Source organism: Scleropages formosus, chromosome 2 (genome assembly GCF_900964775.1).
Source record: "Scleropages formosus chromosome 2, fSclFor1.1, whole genome shotgun sequence".
Classification (NCBI taxonomy): domain Eukaryota; kingdom Metazoa; phylum Chordata; class Actinopteri; order Osteoglossiformes; family Osteoglossidae; genus Scleropages; species Scleropages formosus.
In genome coordinates this window covers 23675100-23691961 of record NC_041807.1, presented here as the reverse complement: position 1 = coordinate 23691961, position 16862 = coordinate 23675100, and the positions used below count along the sequence as shown (strand labels likewise).

The 16862-nt window shown below is 42.6% G+C and overlaps 1 protein-coding gene across 1 annotated transcript; it reads right to left on the bottom strand.

Moving 5' to 3' along the window:
* Window positions 1-365: 365 nt before the first annotated feature.
* On the bottom strand, window positions 366-15549 carry LOC108939484 (RING1 and YY1-binding protein B-like). Its single transcript, XM_018760868.2, has 5 exons — window positions 15418-15549; window positions 14719-14844; window positions 1501-1827; window positions 1286-1378; window positions 366-988 (listed from the first exon to the last, which is right to left on the bottom strand). Exons 1-5 carry the CDS (start codon window positions 15444-15446, stop codon window positions 760-762), a joined length of 804 nt encoding a protein of 267 aa, XP_018616384.1. The 5' UTR covers window positions 15447-15549; the 3' UTR covers window positions 366-759.
* Window positions 15550-16862: the final 1313 nt, after the last annotated feature.

Genomic DNA, 16862 nt, shown 5'->3' with positions numbered 1-16862 from the left:
CCATTGTACTGTACAGCACTGTTCCACAACAAAGTGAAGTCTGGCCCGCAGAAAACACAGCCAGGGTCTCCAAGTCCCTCAGTTTTGGTGGGGATGGGGAAAAAAAAAACAACCCTGCAAGCAGATGATTTGGAATCACCTCTTTACTGTCCCACCAAGCCCCTCTGGTGCAACAGTGTTCTTCACGGGTAAAGGCCAAGTGAAAAACGAGTGCAAATGTGAAGTCGTTTGCTTCTGGGCCTCACCACGGTGCTACTGGCAGTCTCAGAGGAAGGACGGATGCGTGGTCCCATTGTTCACAGTGGGTCCCGTTGAGGCGGTGCACAAACGCTGCACTAACAGATTCAAGAATTTTCTTTCTATTCATTTTTTTTTTTTTTTTTTTTTTAAACTGCTACTGAGGAAATGCTTGGACGAAATGAGAATAGCCTCTAAAAAGTATACAGTTGCCACTAGTAATAAATAAGAACAATAATCAATCAAAATGATTAAAATGTACATGAAACTGTGCAGAGCGGAGCAAACTTCTTCTATACGAAATGTTGATTCAGCAACACATTCATTTACAAATGATCCTTGGGAAACGCACGTTAAACTATGAAACAGGTTAGTGCCTGGTGTCCCCATGAAGGTGAGGGGGAGGGGCATTGCCATCAGCCCGCAGGTCCGAGTGCATTGAACTCCTTCTTTCCCATTAGCCCTTGCTGTGGGAAGAGGGAGGTGTCCGCCAGGGATAAGGTTCTTGGGAGGGGGGTGGGTTCAAAAGGACTCGTCATGCCCCGCAGAGAGATGTCCTTTGGGGGTGGAGGCACGGGAGGAGCCCGAGCTCTGGTGCTGCTGTTCAGAGCCTGTGCCAGATGTTGCTGTGGAAGAGGAGGTGGACGAGGAACGTGTCTTCTCCTTAAAGTCTGTGATGATGACTGTAACATTCCCCACGGTAACCGCCAGCTGTTGGGCAGTGCTCCGGTCCACATTTTTCAGCTTTGGCCTGAGGGGCAGCACAAGAAATGCACAGCACCCCGTCAACACTAATGTTTAGGAGTCAAGGTGCAGGTTGTAATCATTCAACAATCTAGTTCAAGTCTCCCACAAACATCAGAGCAAAAAAATTTAGTTCTAGTTTGTGTGCCATATCTGTCCATTCATTACTCAGTTAACACAGAATTTTCTGTATGTCACAGTAGAAAATGTGAGCAATCAGACAGGCACAATAAATCACTAGTATGAGCATAACCTTGGAACAAGGGTGAACAGTGTTTACGGATTGACTCAAAGGCCGGACTACCTTGAAATACGAGTGCTGCTGCTCTTTGTGGAGTTCCCTGACCGGATGCTGTGTCTTTCACTGGGTGGACTCTGATGTATGCTTGACTTGGCTCTATAAGCAGGAAAACGGGGGAATCATCTTTAGATTTAATAGAAGCTCTGAAAACTGAGAAATCTGTACGCATATGCACGCACAAACACACACTGCTGTGATGACAAGCCTCAAATACTCACTTTGTCTTTTTGCTGCTGTTTTTTTTGGTGGGGGTGATGTCTTTTTCCCTGTCCGGTTTCTCCTTGTCGAACCGCTCTGCCTCTGTCTTATCCTTCTCTGGCCGCTCCTTGTCTTGGCGGTCGGCATCCGAGCGGATTCCGTCAGGACGTTCGGCATCTGAACGGACTTGGTCAGTCACGTCCTCATCCGGGAGGACCCTGTCAGGCCGGTCTAGATCATGGCGGTCTCTCTCAGGCCTCTCCTTCTTCTCTTTCTTGGCTGGAGGTGGGGTGGCATACTGCTGGGCCACCTGCTGAGCCACTAGCTGGGAGTTGATCCGGGGTTTCCTGGGGGACCCAGATGGTGACAGTGAGGGACATGGTAGCAGAACATGACCATGCGCAGCTGAACAGAGCAAAGCAAGGTATAATTTAGTTACAGCAAGTGGAGCAATGGCCAGAGTTTTAGGATTTATTGACTGGACAGGGAACCTTTGGTCAGGGTAATCTGTCAGAGATACGTTTTTCATTTATGCATTTCCACATTTCTCAGCACACCAGTTTGGGCAGTTTCTCTTTGAAAGACAGAGGCAGAATGCTGGACCCAGCGCACTCGCTCTCAGCCCGTACTGTCCACAGCTGGTCGTGCCACATCAGATGCGGCAGCTGGGAGCACATGGGCGACGGCTGTGGTCTGCCGAGGAGGCTAGACTCTAGCTGGATGCACTGTCAGGCAGCCCTGTCATGCTGTAATCCCATTAACTGACTCTACGGTGAATTGACTTGGGGGAGATCACGGGGTGGGACATTAGTGGCATGTCATTGACGTCTGCTTATCTGATTACTGAGCAGGTCTTGTTTGTCAATGAACAGGCAGAGCGCCACACGAAGTGCCGCCCCACTCATCTGTGTTACGCGCACACTCACCCTTACACGCACACACATACACGCGCACACCCCAATCCTCTAGAGCAAGGAATGAACCAATACTAAATAAAAAGCATGTTTTTGGTTGAGAGTTTAGTGTGTTTAAACTGTCAAGCACAAAAACAGAAAAAGCTGCTAAAACAGAGGCAGCATCTAATTTACAGTTGACATTTAACAAGTAATTCCTTCAGCATTAATAAGACAACAATTTTCCAGCAGTGAATCCCTAATTATTACCAAAACTTTACAAAACTGGAAAAATCTGGAAAACGCTGACTATGACGACAAAAAATTGGACACAGACATACACGGCGAGAGTTAACTTTTCCGTGTTCTCCGTAAAACTTCACGTCCACACATGCATCACAGCAGGCTATCTAACCCATCGCTGGCAAAAGAGCCTGGAGGAGATGTAGCAGGCTGCCGAGAACACATTTACGACAGACATGCTGGCAGCCAGGGCTCCGCCGGCTGCTAATTTCTGCTCCGTGCCAGGCAGCCGATGGGAATGTTTCACAACTTTCAACAAACAAAGGCTCCCCGAGAAGCATGCAGGAGAAGGGGACCGCCTGGCTTTCACGGTATGCTCTCCAACTAGATTGCAGAGTTCTAGGCCCTCCACAAGAGACAGGCTTGGTGGGCTGGCGGAAGGCTGGGAGCAGAAACAGCCCGATCGAGAGGAAAATCAATAACCTTGTAATAGGAAACCATGTACTGACAAGAGCTCAACATGACAATTAATAGAGCTGACACTGAATTCCAATGAGAAGGGGTTTCACAGCACCAGGGTGAACAAGGGAGAAATGAATACCAAGTTCTCTCAATACATTATAAGTAATTGTGAAGCAACAGAGTATTTGGGTCATTCACACACATGGGTATTAGGAGTAAATCAGGATAAGTGCTGCGCACGAGGGTACGACAGCTACTGTGAAGTGGGAGTTTCAAGTCCAATTCCTTAACTTCTACCATACCTGTTGCTTATTTGTGACAAACTTGACCCGCTTATCACAGGGCTATCAAGAAAACATTTTTTCCCCAGCTGCCAGTTTGAGAGTTAAGAAACCAGTCTATGCCACTCACAACAACCTGCTCACCTTATTGAAAGCGAGGTTTTCTTTTATCGTTTTTGCATTTGTCAATTCTAATATACCAAAGATTAACGTGGTGGGACAATACAGCAAGTTTCAAAGTTTGATCAGTAAGCAGACACAAGGCAACTATTCACTTGAACTGGTTCATTAAGCTGGTGCTTTTCGCCAAAGAAACTTACAAAATTAAGTTTGTACACTAAGCTACTTGGGGGGGGGGGAAGCCCTCTCATACAGCTGAGGAACTTTTATTTCAACAATTCATTCTAGGTTCTCGACCAAAATGTGGTGTATGAACCTGGGTCCTTAAAAGTGGCAGGAAACAGCTCTAACTGCTAAGTCGCCTGTTGGCCCACAGATAGAATATACAACAGGTAGGACCTTGCCTCTTACAACTTGGCATTGGATTTACTCATATGGTACTTATGGTGCCACTACTACACGCGTGAAAATGAGCATGGCAAATCAATGTCAAGCCTGCGCAAGCTTACAGTAGTGTTCCGGTAAGAATCAAAGGTCTGCTGCCGCTATGAAAAGGTACACGCAACGCATTCAGCATGTGTTAAATGAGCTAAACAGAGATAAAGAAGAAATTGCTCAGGCACATACATGTGTTAACATTACATGTTTAATCTTCCAGCAAAACCAATATTGAGGCACATACTAGTAGCGAAACTGCATATGGATGATAGGGGATTTCTGCAGCTAGCAAATTATTTCATGCTTCAGCATGCAATTATATTATTTAAATGGCGCAACCTATATAATTATAGTGGCATAATGGGACTGCGTGTGTGGCAGATGGTGACAACCGCGTCGCTGTCGGCAGAGCCCTCCACCAGCAGCACGGAGATCTGTGCCGCAACCCCTCTGTAAAGTCCCAGAGGTCAGCGAGGTCAGATTGTAGGGTCGCAGATCAGCTGGCTACTCCTCAGTGAGGCGCTTTGCATAAGCAGGCAACTTGCGCTAGATGGAAATTCCCCCACACCGCTGGCAGCGTGCAAACAAAACAAATCGCTTCGTTTTTCGTAACCTACAGAAAAAGAAAAAGACTCCAGAGAGAGGATCAAAAAACCCCGAACGACTGGAATTGATTTTGGGTGCGATCCACCTTCCCGCGTAACATAAATAACAGCAACGTACTGCCGTCGCACACGAGAGAAAGGAGTGCCTCGTTATTATATCCTTGTGTAATGTGTGAAGTTAGGATGGGGTGTTATGGCTGAAAGGACCGTTGGGCAAGTGTCACTTTCATAATCTGTGGCATTGGCTCTTTAAGTGTGGCCACGACAGACATAAAGGCAAGAAATTTTAACTACTGTGACAGTAAGCAGAACACCAAGGTAAGTTAAACCTTAGCTACAAGCTGAGCATCTAGGACATGACAAACAGCAATGTTCTGCTGTGCATTATCTTTCATAATTAAGAAGCCAGCACTGTGGCAACCTCACTTCCATCTTCGCTAAATGAAATCAGCACTCTCTTGGTGTTCATATTCACTGTCATGAGATCCTGCTCAGAAAAATTAAAAGGGCTTGTCAGTAAAATGGTTTCATTAGTGTCATCTTAATCTAATCAAACAGGTTTAATTATTATTATGAACTCACCTGTTTCACATTTCCAAAGCACATTATATATGACTGCTGAAAACCAATGTGCATTTTCAAGGTCAGTCATTCAAGAATTCGTTAGAAATCTGTGGGTTTACAACAGCTTTCGCACAAGTTTAGTCTTCATCAACCTTGTGAAGGTAAGGCAGACCTGAAAAACCCTTTGTACAGTGAATTCTAACAGCTTAGACATCTTTACTTGTAATGGTACAATTTTGTATGCAGTCTTTTGTACAAAAATTTAAACTCATTTTTGTTAAAAGACCAAATCCTATGTAAATGGACACAATTACTCCAACAATTAACATTAGCTATAATAACAACCATACACAAACACTCCCAAACAAGACACACGCGCATGACTTTTAATTTTTATTAATTCAACCTTTAATGCAAAAAAAAAGGGAGGGGGGGACACTTTACCTTGAATTTATTTAGATAACACTTTTCTCCAAAGAAACCACAGCTCTAACCGCTGCGCTATCAGCTGCCCCAAGAAGGGAGAAGAAAAGCATCAACAAAAACAAGTTGACACAATGTCTCAACGTGCCTGGTCTATGTAACAAAACGTGGCTTTGATCACTGCTCAGTCCATGTGGAGTTTACACATTCGCCCCATGTCCAAATGGGTGTCCTCCAGCTGTCCAAAGACCAGTGCTTTAGGTAAACTGGTGACTAAATGTCCTGCAGTGTGTATGTATGCAGTACATCGCTATATAGATGGCTGAATGATTGTAGGGAGTTGAGAACATTATCTAGCACCTTAGATGGAAGTGTCAATAAATACTACTTAATCAAAGTTACCAGGGAGAAAACTCAGCTGCTCAATCAACTCTGGATATGACTGTATCCATAACAAAATAAATAATAAGTGAACATGTAAAAAAAAAAAAAAAACACTGCCAATGCATTTTAAACACTGTTAGGCACAAGAAGCAGACCAAAGATGCACTTTTGCTTCATTGCATTCTCAGTATTGACTGGACTTAAGAGTTTTACTGTTATGAAACAATTATTTAATTTTCTATCTGAAGGGACAAACATAGCCTAATTATCAAATAGGTTACTGACTGCTTGTGAAGGCTGAAGCGAAAAGGTTCATATCTGCCACTTTCAATGCATTTTTTTTTTCTTTTTTAAAAGAAAAACATACTTTTCCCACACATTGCTATACTTTTTCCATGCATAGTTACTACCCAGTACTCATAAACCAAAAAACAGAGACCGTCAATAAAAAGAGAATTACAGCAAGCTAAATAGCTTAACAATACATAAACATACTGAAGCAGTTTGCATTATTAACAATTTGAGGACAACTAAGTAAAGCAAAACTAAATCAACACCGAAAATTTGCATCTGTAAAACATCTGTACAAGGCAAGACTGATTTGAACACCTTTTGATTAAGATGAATTATTAGGTTGAGCTGACATTTTATTCAGAAAGGCAAGTCACATCTTTAATTCTTAGTGCATTTACATTCCCCATGTACTAAACATAAATGTCAGCGCTACAAAATGTTTTGTAGTGCTAAAATGTCAGCACTACAAAACTTCAGATTTTGAGTACACCGATATTATCGGTAAACATGTTGCCACACTATACTGATACTAATAGAACAATGTCCAAATGCAGGTTAATCCAGTTAACAGGTTGTACTGGAATTGTCCATCCATCCATTCATTAATTTTCTTTCCTGCTTGTCCTAGTAGGGTTGCGGTGGCAACAGGGAGAGCACAGAGGCCCAGCCGCTCCTGTCCCCCCCGCAACTTCCTCCAGCTCAGCCTGGGGGATCCCCAGCCGTTCCCAGGCCAACTGTGAGATATAATCCCTCCAGCGGGTCCTGGGTCGACTTTGGGGCCTCGTCCCAGTTGGCCGTGCCTGGTATACCTCCAAAGTACCTTAAAAGTAAACGGGAGAACGGTTACCCTGCCCGGAACAGGGTCACCGGGACCTACCCCTGGAGCCAGGCCTGGGGGTAGTGTTCCTAGGCGAGCGCCCGGTGGGCCGGGCAGCCCACGTAATCCGGCCAGGCTCAACCCGAAAAGGCGACGTGGGGGGAGCCATGTGGGCCCAACATGGAGGTTGGGTGCGATGTATACCAGGTGGCAGGAGAGGGCAAGGTGGCGCGTGGCTTTGCAGCCCCTTGTGACAGAAACTGGCTCTTGGCACATGGGTACTGGAACTGTTTCACAGTAATACCATGGTGCAGACTAATTCACCATTCTGACCAGTTAAGAGGACATTGATTAATTTGATATTGTTGCAATGCAGCAAAAGCTTGAGCAACATTGCCTTAGCACCATTTTACTAAATCCGTACTCTTATTGGCAATTACTTAGTTGACAGCTTTATTCAAAGCAACTTCCAATGTAGGGTAGTATTATTCTCTGAGATGATCAAGAATAGTCTGCTAAATTAATAAATGTAAAGGTAAGCTCCATACAGTTATTTATACAACAGGGTAATTTTAACCTTATTAATTTATGGTAAATACCGTGGTAAAGAGTATTACCTCCAGAGTAGTGACTTGAATCTGGGTTGGTCAACTGCAAGACCAGGGCTATTATTATAACCACTACACCAGCATAATTCTATTAATTGACATTATATTTGAACAAAGTAAGAATTAAGTGCAAGTCACCTTGGTGAATAAGATGTGTGGGCTGATAACACTACATACAGCTCATTGGACGTTACTTTGGACAAAAGCATTTGTTAAAATAAATGTAAATGTAGAATAGAAATCGAGAGGAAAAAATAAGACATGAGAGCATCTGTGTCCTTCAACAAAAGCCACGTCTATGGTGCACCTAACAGATGAAAGGCCTCCACACTACAGAGAAAGGCTACAACACTTCAGTTAAAACACTATCTGAATTTAGCACTTATGGCTTAGTGCAGGTTACCAGGACACACTTAGTGGCCAGGGCAGTTCCCCAACCTGACTGGAGGATAGCTATCAACCAGCATCACGAGCTCTCGATGGACAATGATTTAAGTGGCATAGTGTTCATGGCATTACAGCATTCTTCCTGACTTATGAACAGGAAATTTGCTGCACTTCTGCCAAGTTTAAGTGACCATCACCTCAATGAAAATCCAGAGCCACCTACTTCTTAATGTATCAAAGTATTACATTAAAAAGACAATGGGCAATTCGTACTTCAATTACACCACAGCACTACAGTTGACTGTAAACTTGTCAAAGTGTCTCAGCATGGTCATACTGTGGCATCACTGAAAAAGACACTGCCCTCAATCAGAGTTTGGTTCCTGGCGGAGAAATGGCAAAGAGTCACTGGTCCTTTGTGTTTCCATGAATCAATAATGGGAAACCAAAGCAGGAAATGACCTCTGAGACCCCAATTAACTTAAGAGTTCCTTAAGTGTGTTCTGTTCTCCGCAAACAGTAGCTGCTGAAATAACAAGCAACACAAACTATGCAGGCGGCAAAGAGGTGCCTTCTAGTGTCAATAAGCTTCGGAGAATCACTAAATACAGTTGGGTCTCTGACTTTAAGGTTGCTTTCAGGTAAACTTTGCACTGATAGGAACTTCAAGAAGTACTTTTTTCCCACCCATAAAACGAGAGCTACTATACCAATTCAAATCGCATGCCAATGCTTCACTCAATGCACCAACAGATAGCGATGTATGCTGTCTTCAGTTTTGCAAAAGAGTGGAGAAAGTGGAAGAGAAATAAACAGAAGGCAAACAAGCTGTAGATACTGTATGCCTTCTACAGCTACCAGTTTTAAGCAGTCCATGACATGCTGCTTCTCACTCATCCTCCACCTTGAAGTAACAATTTGTTACATTTGTAGTGTGCACTTTAAGGTAAATAATATACAACATACACTGTTTTTTTTAAATTTCTTTTGATTATACTTTTGTTATACTAGGTCAGGCATTAACAAGTTTGGTGTGCGGTGGAGTACAAAGTGACGGAGGAGCCGCAGCGGAACAATCAGCACACTAATCTAGTTCTTTATAGGGCTTTCTTATTTACACTATTAAATACTCCCATTGGGAGTGCATGAACTGTCCTGGCTCTCCAGAGGGAGGGACTGTCTGTCCCCTCACCAAACAGAAGAGAAAAAGAGCTGTACTCTTCCCATCTGAAAAACCCTGATATTGCCTCCTACCTTGCAGAGCTGTCTGGGCAGATGACATTTACATTTATTCATTCAGCAAATGCTCTTCTCCAAAGTGACAGACAACTAAGCAAAAAAAAAAAAAAAAAAAGTACATTTTACCACCAGATGAGTTATAAATGCAGAAACAACTCAAAAGTACAATCACTTAGTCCAATATCTCTGTTTTTGCTGGCACGCATTAAAGTCGCTGCCTGCAGAACTGATCACAAGTCCTTCACCCACTCCATGTCACATTTGACTTAGGAACTTTGAGAAACTGAACCAGCTCTCACTATCAGTTAAAGTTGTACGTCAGGAACCAGCTATATATACTTGATCAATCTTCTACAGTACAGCAGTAGAGAATTAACTATTTACTCCAAATACGAAAGTGTATTTGTGCTTTTATGTTCGAGAGGCCGTAAAACATTTCAGTGGAATCCAGGGCAAGGTACAATTTTAGGGTAGCATACTTTGCAAAGTACAACGAATTAAAAATTTAAACAGTAGAGCATTTTTACTGTATGAATACAGCGTACACACACTGATGAAGGGCAATGCAATGGGAGAGGGGATTCAAACCAGGAAACTTGAGAATACAAGGGACAGATCTTTAAACCTCCTGTTGCCCCATAGTTTTGAGATACTGACAAACAGCTAACTCTGTCTGAAGTCACATCCTCAACAATAGCCTGAGTTAGTTAACAGAAATGTATAGTCTATATGCAACTGTTACTGCATTTTTAATTTGCATGAGAAATTTGAAAAAAGGGGGAAAAAGTTAGAAATTAATGTACCAAACCTTCAAAGGGGCCGTGGAAACAATTGTCAAATAGTTTTAAATTTCAAATATCTATTGAAAATATGCAGCTGTGTGTAGGGGCAGAATCACAGTCTTCGTACTTGTGGATATTTTTTGTTTAAACAACAACAAAAAACCATAGGAAACGATACAAACGAATACACATAGCATTCCACAACCATATCAAAAGTCAAAACACAAAATCGGGGCGCATATTACAACAGAAACACTAATTATGAAAAAATATTAAGCGTGAACAAGGACAAGGTGTGCATCACTTTCATATTTAACAGTTTGAAATTACTTGGAAATGGGCATTTAGATCTAATGTGAAGTGCTCAAAGGTAGAACTCTTCCTTGACCATTTTACTTTGTATATGCAGTAACAAGCCAATATGATTACAAAAGATTAATCCTATTGAAAATGACAAAGTTTATCACATTCTTTTTTTCCTAAATCAAATATCAATGTCTGCCTCTTTAATACAAGATCGCAGTTCACAGTTTTTATCAGGGGACGTATCCAAAATAAACGTTGAATGATTTCAGGACTACTCTCACAAAAAGCACATTTATCATCTATATTCATCTTAAATCATTGCACAACAAGGGCAGATTTGATGGAATAATTTATATGAAACCTCCTTAACATTAGTTATACAATATTTAACACGTGCTATTTTGGAGAACAACTTTCTGTGCCACACACTTGTTAAATGTAAAAGTTCCTTTCACTTTTTACACAGAAAGATCAATTCCTACCCTCCTTCCTACAGCTTTTTATTGCCGTTTTTCCAGCGAGTTTTATTTACCTGTTATATGGTGTGGTTAACATTAAGTTTGTCAATATTGACACTATTTAAACAGAATAGCTAGTTCAAAACACTCAACACCAAATGTATCTCAAAAAAAGGCCAATTTAATACGTGCACTTGCGAAGACTTGCCAAAAGACTGTGACAGTGTAAGACAAAAAACACAAATATTCCTTTTACTTGGGCGGCAGATGCTTTCGTACAATGTAAATAATTATACTGTCACCACATTAAATGTGTGCTGTTGTAGCCTTATATTTCCTTCAGGATCAAAGTTCTTACCTAATTACAGGTCTAGAGCTTCACATTTTAAAATTGTGCCATTAACCCACACGCTCACCCTTGCTCTGGGGTATACAATCAGCTGCTCTGTGCAGAACATATCTCTCAAGTGATAAGTTAGAGGAAAAATCTAGTCACCTGTGCATGACTAGGTGCTCCTGCACTGTGAAAATTGCCTGTCTTAAACCAAAAGGAACCAAGTGAATTTTTCATGGTTGTGAAGTCTCTCTACGGGTTACAGCATTTTAAATCACGTGTTCAGATATTCCACCGTTTAAAACGGTGTTTAAACTGAACCTGAGCAGCTTGGTGAAACCATGACATTCGGAAATCCAGAAGTGATTGCATCAACAGGTGTGCTAATCTCACAGCAAGTGACCCTTTGTTAAATAGCTTACATTTTACACAGGTCTTAGGCATTTAAAAGGCCTTTGTTTCCGTGGAGACCCTGCAGAAATCATGGACGTGTTCAACGACTCAAACCAAACCTCAAAAGACAAACTCACACTGTTGTATGCTGGCGAAGATCATCTCAACATAGACAGCTACTATTTGAGCACTACCAATAACCTGAAATGACACTAACCCTCCTTAAACATGGCCCAATACACACTAGATTTCTGAGTGACAAAGAAGAAGCGCCCCTAACCCACTAACGTTTTCATTTAAAACCTGAACAACCATAAGGTGAAGAGACCAAAACAAAATATCAGAATGCATTTACAAATTCTCTAGTAAAATATTTATTCTGTAGAGTAATCTTAGCATCAATTGTGTGCATAAAGTAGTAAATTGTGATATAGTATTATAAACTGATCAATAACAGCGGAACAGTGATGCTCACATACCGTGAAGAGTAAACAACATTTTATCTGTTGTGCTCAAGGAACATGTTATGTCGGCTTATCTGCATTTCAATTAAAGCTGTCAACATCTGCAACCACAGGTTATAACAGGGCACAAGTAAAACATTCCCATTACATCCCTCATTGATCACACTATTATCATAACTCCAAAATGAGGTGAGACTTTAGAAGCTTGTAATCAAACAGTAAATTTGCTTACAACTATGAAAGTTTTATATAAAGCTTGTGTGGAGAGTTGCTGGTTTAAATACACACAGACTAAATTTTATTTAGCAGATGCTTTTCTCCAAAGAGATGCACAACTCCACTTAAGCAAAAGGGCATTTCACAACAAATGACAAGCTTTAAATACATATGTTTCCCAATCACGACTAACATCTGGGAAACTGGTTAACCAGAGTTTGCTGCTGTTTACAGCCCAGATAGGTGGCCACCCCACAACATATAGCACTGCACTGGAGCATGTCAAGAATTCTGCATACTGAAATGTGCACACACACATCCTCTCCAGTGATACTTTTGCTTTGCCCTTATTGCCTCCATACCATGTACCTGAAAGCAAAACAGAGCCACAAGAAAGATTTCCCTTGTGCCCAACAAGTAAATTTTGCTAGGATGAGAATGCAGTTTACTCCAGCCTGAGTTTCTGGATATTGTTTTATCTTAGAAGTTTGGTGGACGAGAAATAAACAAGGGACACAATCAGCAATCTATGACTAAAACAGCTTTATTCAGGAAGACAGTATCACTGATGATACAGGAGAAAAATATTTATATTTTTAATCACTTTTTTCACATCATCAGTTTTGACAACTTTGACTCAACTCTTCACCATAGTCTACAGTGATACCATTAATGTTAAGAACTACATTTATTAGGTTTGTGCTGCAAACCCACAGATCAAGAGTCCAACGTGACCACTACTTCACACACCTGGTCTGACACAACACTCCGTTTCATTGCCATTAGTGCCAAAACCATGCCACCAACAGAAATCAGACATGAGTGAAAGAGTTAAGGGTATGTCATCTGACATATTACAGAATTCCTTAAAGCCAGCACATGGACTCAGCCAATTCACGCTGGTATATTATTGAAGAGGTTTATGGATATGCTGAAACAGGTTAAAAAAAGAAAATGTTGCAACTGCAGTTGAAGTCAGTCGGTTGTGAGAGATAATGACAGTCTGGGGCTCCATTTCAGCATACAAGCGCAACAACTGCTCACAAAAGATATAACATTGCGGCATTTCAAATGATGTATGCGGAGAACACCAATAAACTGATGAAAACAGCATTTTTCAGCAACATGGCTACATTCAACAAGTGTCTTGCTGAAAACAATCCAAAGACAATTTCACAGCTGAGTACTTTATTCATAAACTTGGAGCAATTGCATATTAATATTGATATTTTTTGACAAATTCTGAAAAATTCCAGGGAAAGATTGATTTGTTTGATCACTGGTTCAGGTTAAATACCTTAACTAAATGCTGAACCTGTAAAGAAATTAACTATATAACGCACAGTTAAACATCACATTCAATTTTATTTGTCTTTAAAGAGATTTATACCTTACCCAGACTTTACATTGCATATAAGACCTTGCTCTACTTCAGCCCTTCAACTTCCACTCTGTAACACATGTTCATGTGCTGTACTGAAGTGTGCCTGGAGTATTGAGAAATACATTTTGAACAAAATAAGAGGTTTTAACCAACCCTGCTGAAATTATCTTTAAACATGAACATGCATTGTACATATGCCATGCGTTTACTACGCCTTTATTTTAGGCGATAAAATAAGGCTCTTGATGATGTGTGGCAACATTACCATAAAGCAGCCACTTTGATTTAACATTTTGAAGGAATAGCGATTTAAGAGTTAACTGAGGTAAATGGTTTTGCTAAAGACTACAGATGAACTTATTGCCTATTCTAAAGGCATCGGCATCATCGGCACCTTGCCATTCAATTGACATGGGCCGGGATACAAACAACGGAAGAACCAGCCATAAAAAGGGCTTCTTTTACAGCCCTTTGTCCCTTCTTTGGTTTGTGAAGTAACATTTCTAAGACATCCGCATTAATGATGGGTTAGCTGACACGGTTCATTCGATGCTTAAACACGCTGCTGTCATGGGGGGCACTTAAGGATGGATGCTGGAGAATGATGCTCTGGAAGGATGCTGCCCAGCCATCTGTCCGGCAAAACAACCAATCTAAGTCTGAAAGGCTGCATCACCCACTACTGTCACTCGCTGCCTGTAGCCTACAGTGTAGGTTCAGATGCGTTTCAAACGTTTGCTAAATTAACTAAAATAAGCCTGTCAAAGGACAAAGCTAGTAGGCACACACACAGTGCTCTTGGCCACCACAAAAAGTTGGCCAGATGATCGAGCTGGGTGGTCACTGGCAAAGAATGCAACGCTAACGTCTTGCTCTCATGCAACATGTGCTGTATGTAATCCATGTATGCACTGGTGAAGGGCAGGCATGCATTTATGCAAGCTATCTGGAGGCGGAGAGATAACAATAATGTGGTAAATCAACAAGTCAGGCGCTGGAATTACACTGATTACAGGTCACCAGTGGTTGTCCGCACATAAAAACCAGGCTGGGAGCCCAAGGCGTCCGGGAAGCACGACAGTGAGTGACACACAAGGCACGACAAGCGATGGTCTGCGTGTGCGGACGGTGGTTGCGCGGTACCTGGTGGAGGTGCCTTTGCGCACGTCGCAGATGCTGCACTTGAACGCCTCGGCGCCGTTCCTGAACGTGCACACGCTGCAGTCCCAGTATCCGTCGTCCGCCGAGGGCTTCGCTTGTCTCTTCGGCCTTGACACGAAATTGGACAACAAAAAAAAAAAAAATAAAAAATAAAAACAAAGACATGAACACCAAGCACGCCGTTTCCCCCACAGTCGCACCGGCGTCGAGAAGCCAGCCGTTGCACTCGCGCCGCTCAAGAAAAAGAAAAAGAAAAAAAAAAAACTCTAAACGTGAGGGGGGGGGGAACTGACCGAACGGACCTGTCGCGTTCGTCCGTTAACCAGCTACCCTAAGGAGCGTGTCAACGGCCGAGCGCTCCGGCTCGCCAACCGCACGGCTAACACGCCACGGGCGTCTCGAAAATGTCAGCATTCGGTCCGAGTTTACTCTGGAAGCGAAGTGCAGACGTGAAACGGCCAGCGTACCGCCACCCAAGCTCTTTTGTCTGGCAGTAATTCGCCTGCCAGAGTAAAGACAGACAATCCGCCATAGCTGCACTATTCGAGATTAGCCGTGTGTCTCACAAAAAGAGGGAGAAACTCCTTGAGAAAAGCATTCGGATCAGTCCTTACGACATATATAATTCCCCCGACCCCACTACATTTTCAAAAGATGTTGTGATCTATAAGGTTTCGCTACCTTGTTGTTGGGCTTTTCTTGTCGCCCATGGTGGAAAAAAAACTGTCTTCCAGAGGAAGAATGCAGGCTGTACGAATGTGTAGTATGGAGCCCAGACGGAGCCGCTGTTGAGGTAAGCGGACTGACCGACTGAAGCAGGGCAAGGCGACTGCAGTACCACGTGACTCCCGAGCGACCAATCAGCGTCCGCCTCGATCAAAACTCCGCGAATGAGCCGAAAGTCACTGTTGAGCTCGACGCGAATACGCTCCCTCTCTCTCTCTCCCTCTCTCTCCCTCTCTCTCTCTCTCTCTCTCTCTCTCAAACACACAGTATGCATACGATGTCTTGGCAATAATGACACCACTTCAGTATAGTAAAAATGCTGGATTCCTCCACAGAAAAAAATAGACATGCAAGTAACGAGGTTAACTTTGAGACTCCAGAAGATAGTCAAAATTATTTATGCATACTGTTTACTCATTAAGGAGTACTCAGGTGATACAAAACTTAGATAAAACTAATGGGACTCGAATTATCTTACATCATGTTTCTCAAAACTTACAAATTTCTTGCACCTGACATGTTTTGCAGATAGTAGAGCGCAATCGCCAGAAGATTATGTATTATGTATTATGTATTATGTAGCAGTAATGCACTATATTAGCTTCTGCCTTCAAAAAACATTCACACACACACACACACACACACACACACACACACACACACACATTTTCAGAACCGCTTGTCCCATACGGGGTCACGGGGAACCGGAGCCTACCCGGCAACACAGAGCGTAAGGCCGGAGAGGGAGGGGACACACCCTGGACGGGACGCCAGTCCGTCGCAAGGCACCCCAAGCGGGACTCGAACCCCAGACCCACTGGAGAGCAGGACCCGGTCCAACCCACTGCGCCACCGCGCCCCCTGTCAAAAAACATTCAGTTCATATCCATTGATTATGGTGATGCTTTGGCCCTCCCTGTACAGTGCATGCCACAGTCTATCCATAGCCTGAACACATTTAAATACCCATTTAAATTTACATTTTCTGACCGATTATTTTGTCCCTTGTCAGAGGATCCGTCTGTGGTAAGTGTACTCCATGGAATCCTCAGGTGTATAATCTTAATAAATATTAGTCACATGCATCTTTTTCGCTGCTTGCGGAGGCCTTTCCCTGGAAACAGAGCTGAAGACATCAACAGTTCCGCTCGACTAGAGAAACAGCAACCGGCACGCAGAAGTTCTACAACTTGCATTTGTCTGACACTTCTTTTCTCCCCAAAGCAGCTTATGATTATTTACCCAATTATGCAGCAGGGAAGTCTTACAGGAGCAATTTAGGATAAGTACCTTGCTGAAGGTTACTACAGCCAGCGGTGGGAGTCAAACCTGCAACCTTTGGGTCTAAACACAGCAGCTTGAACCACTACACTACCAGCTACTCTTCCAGACTGACTGCA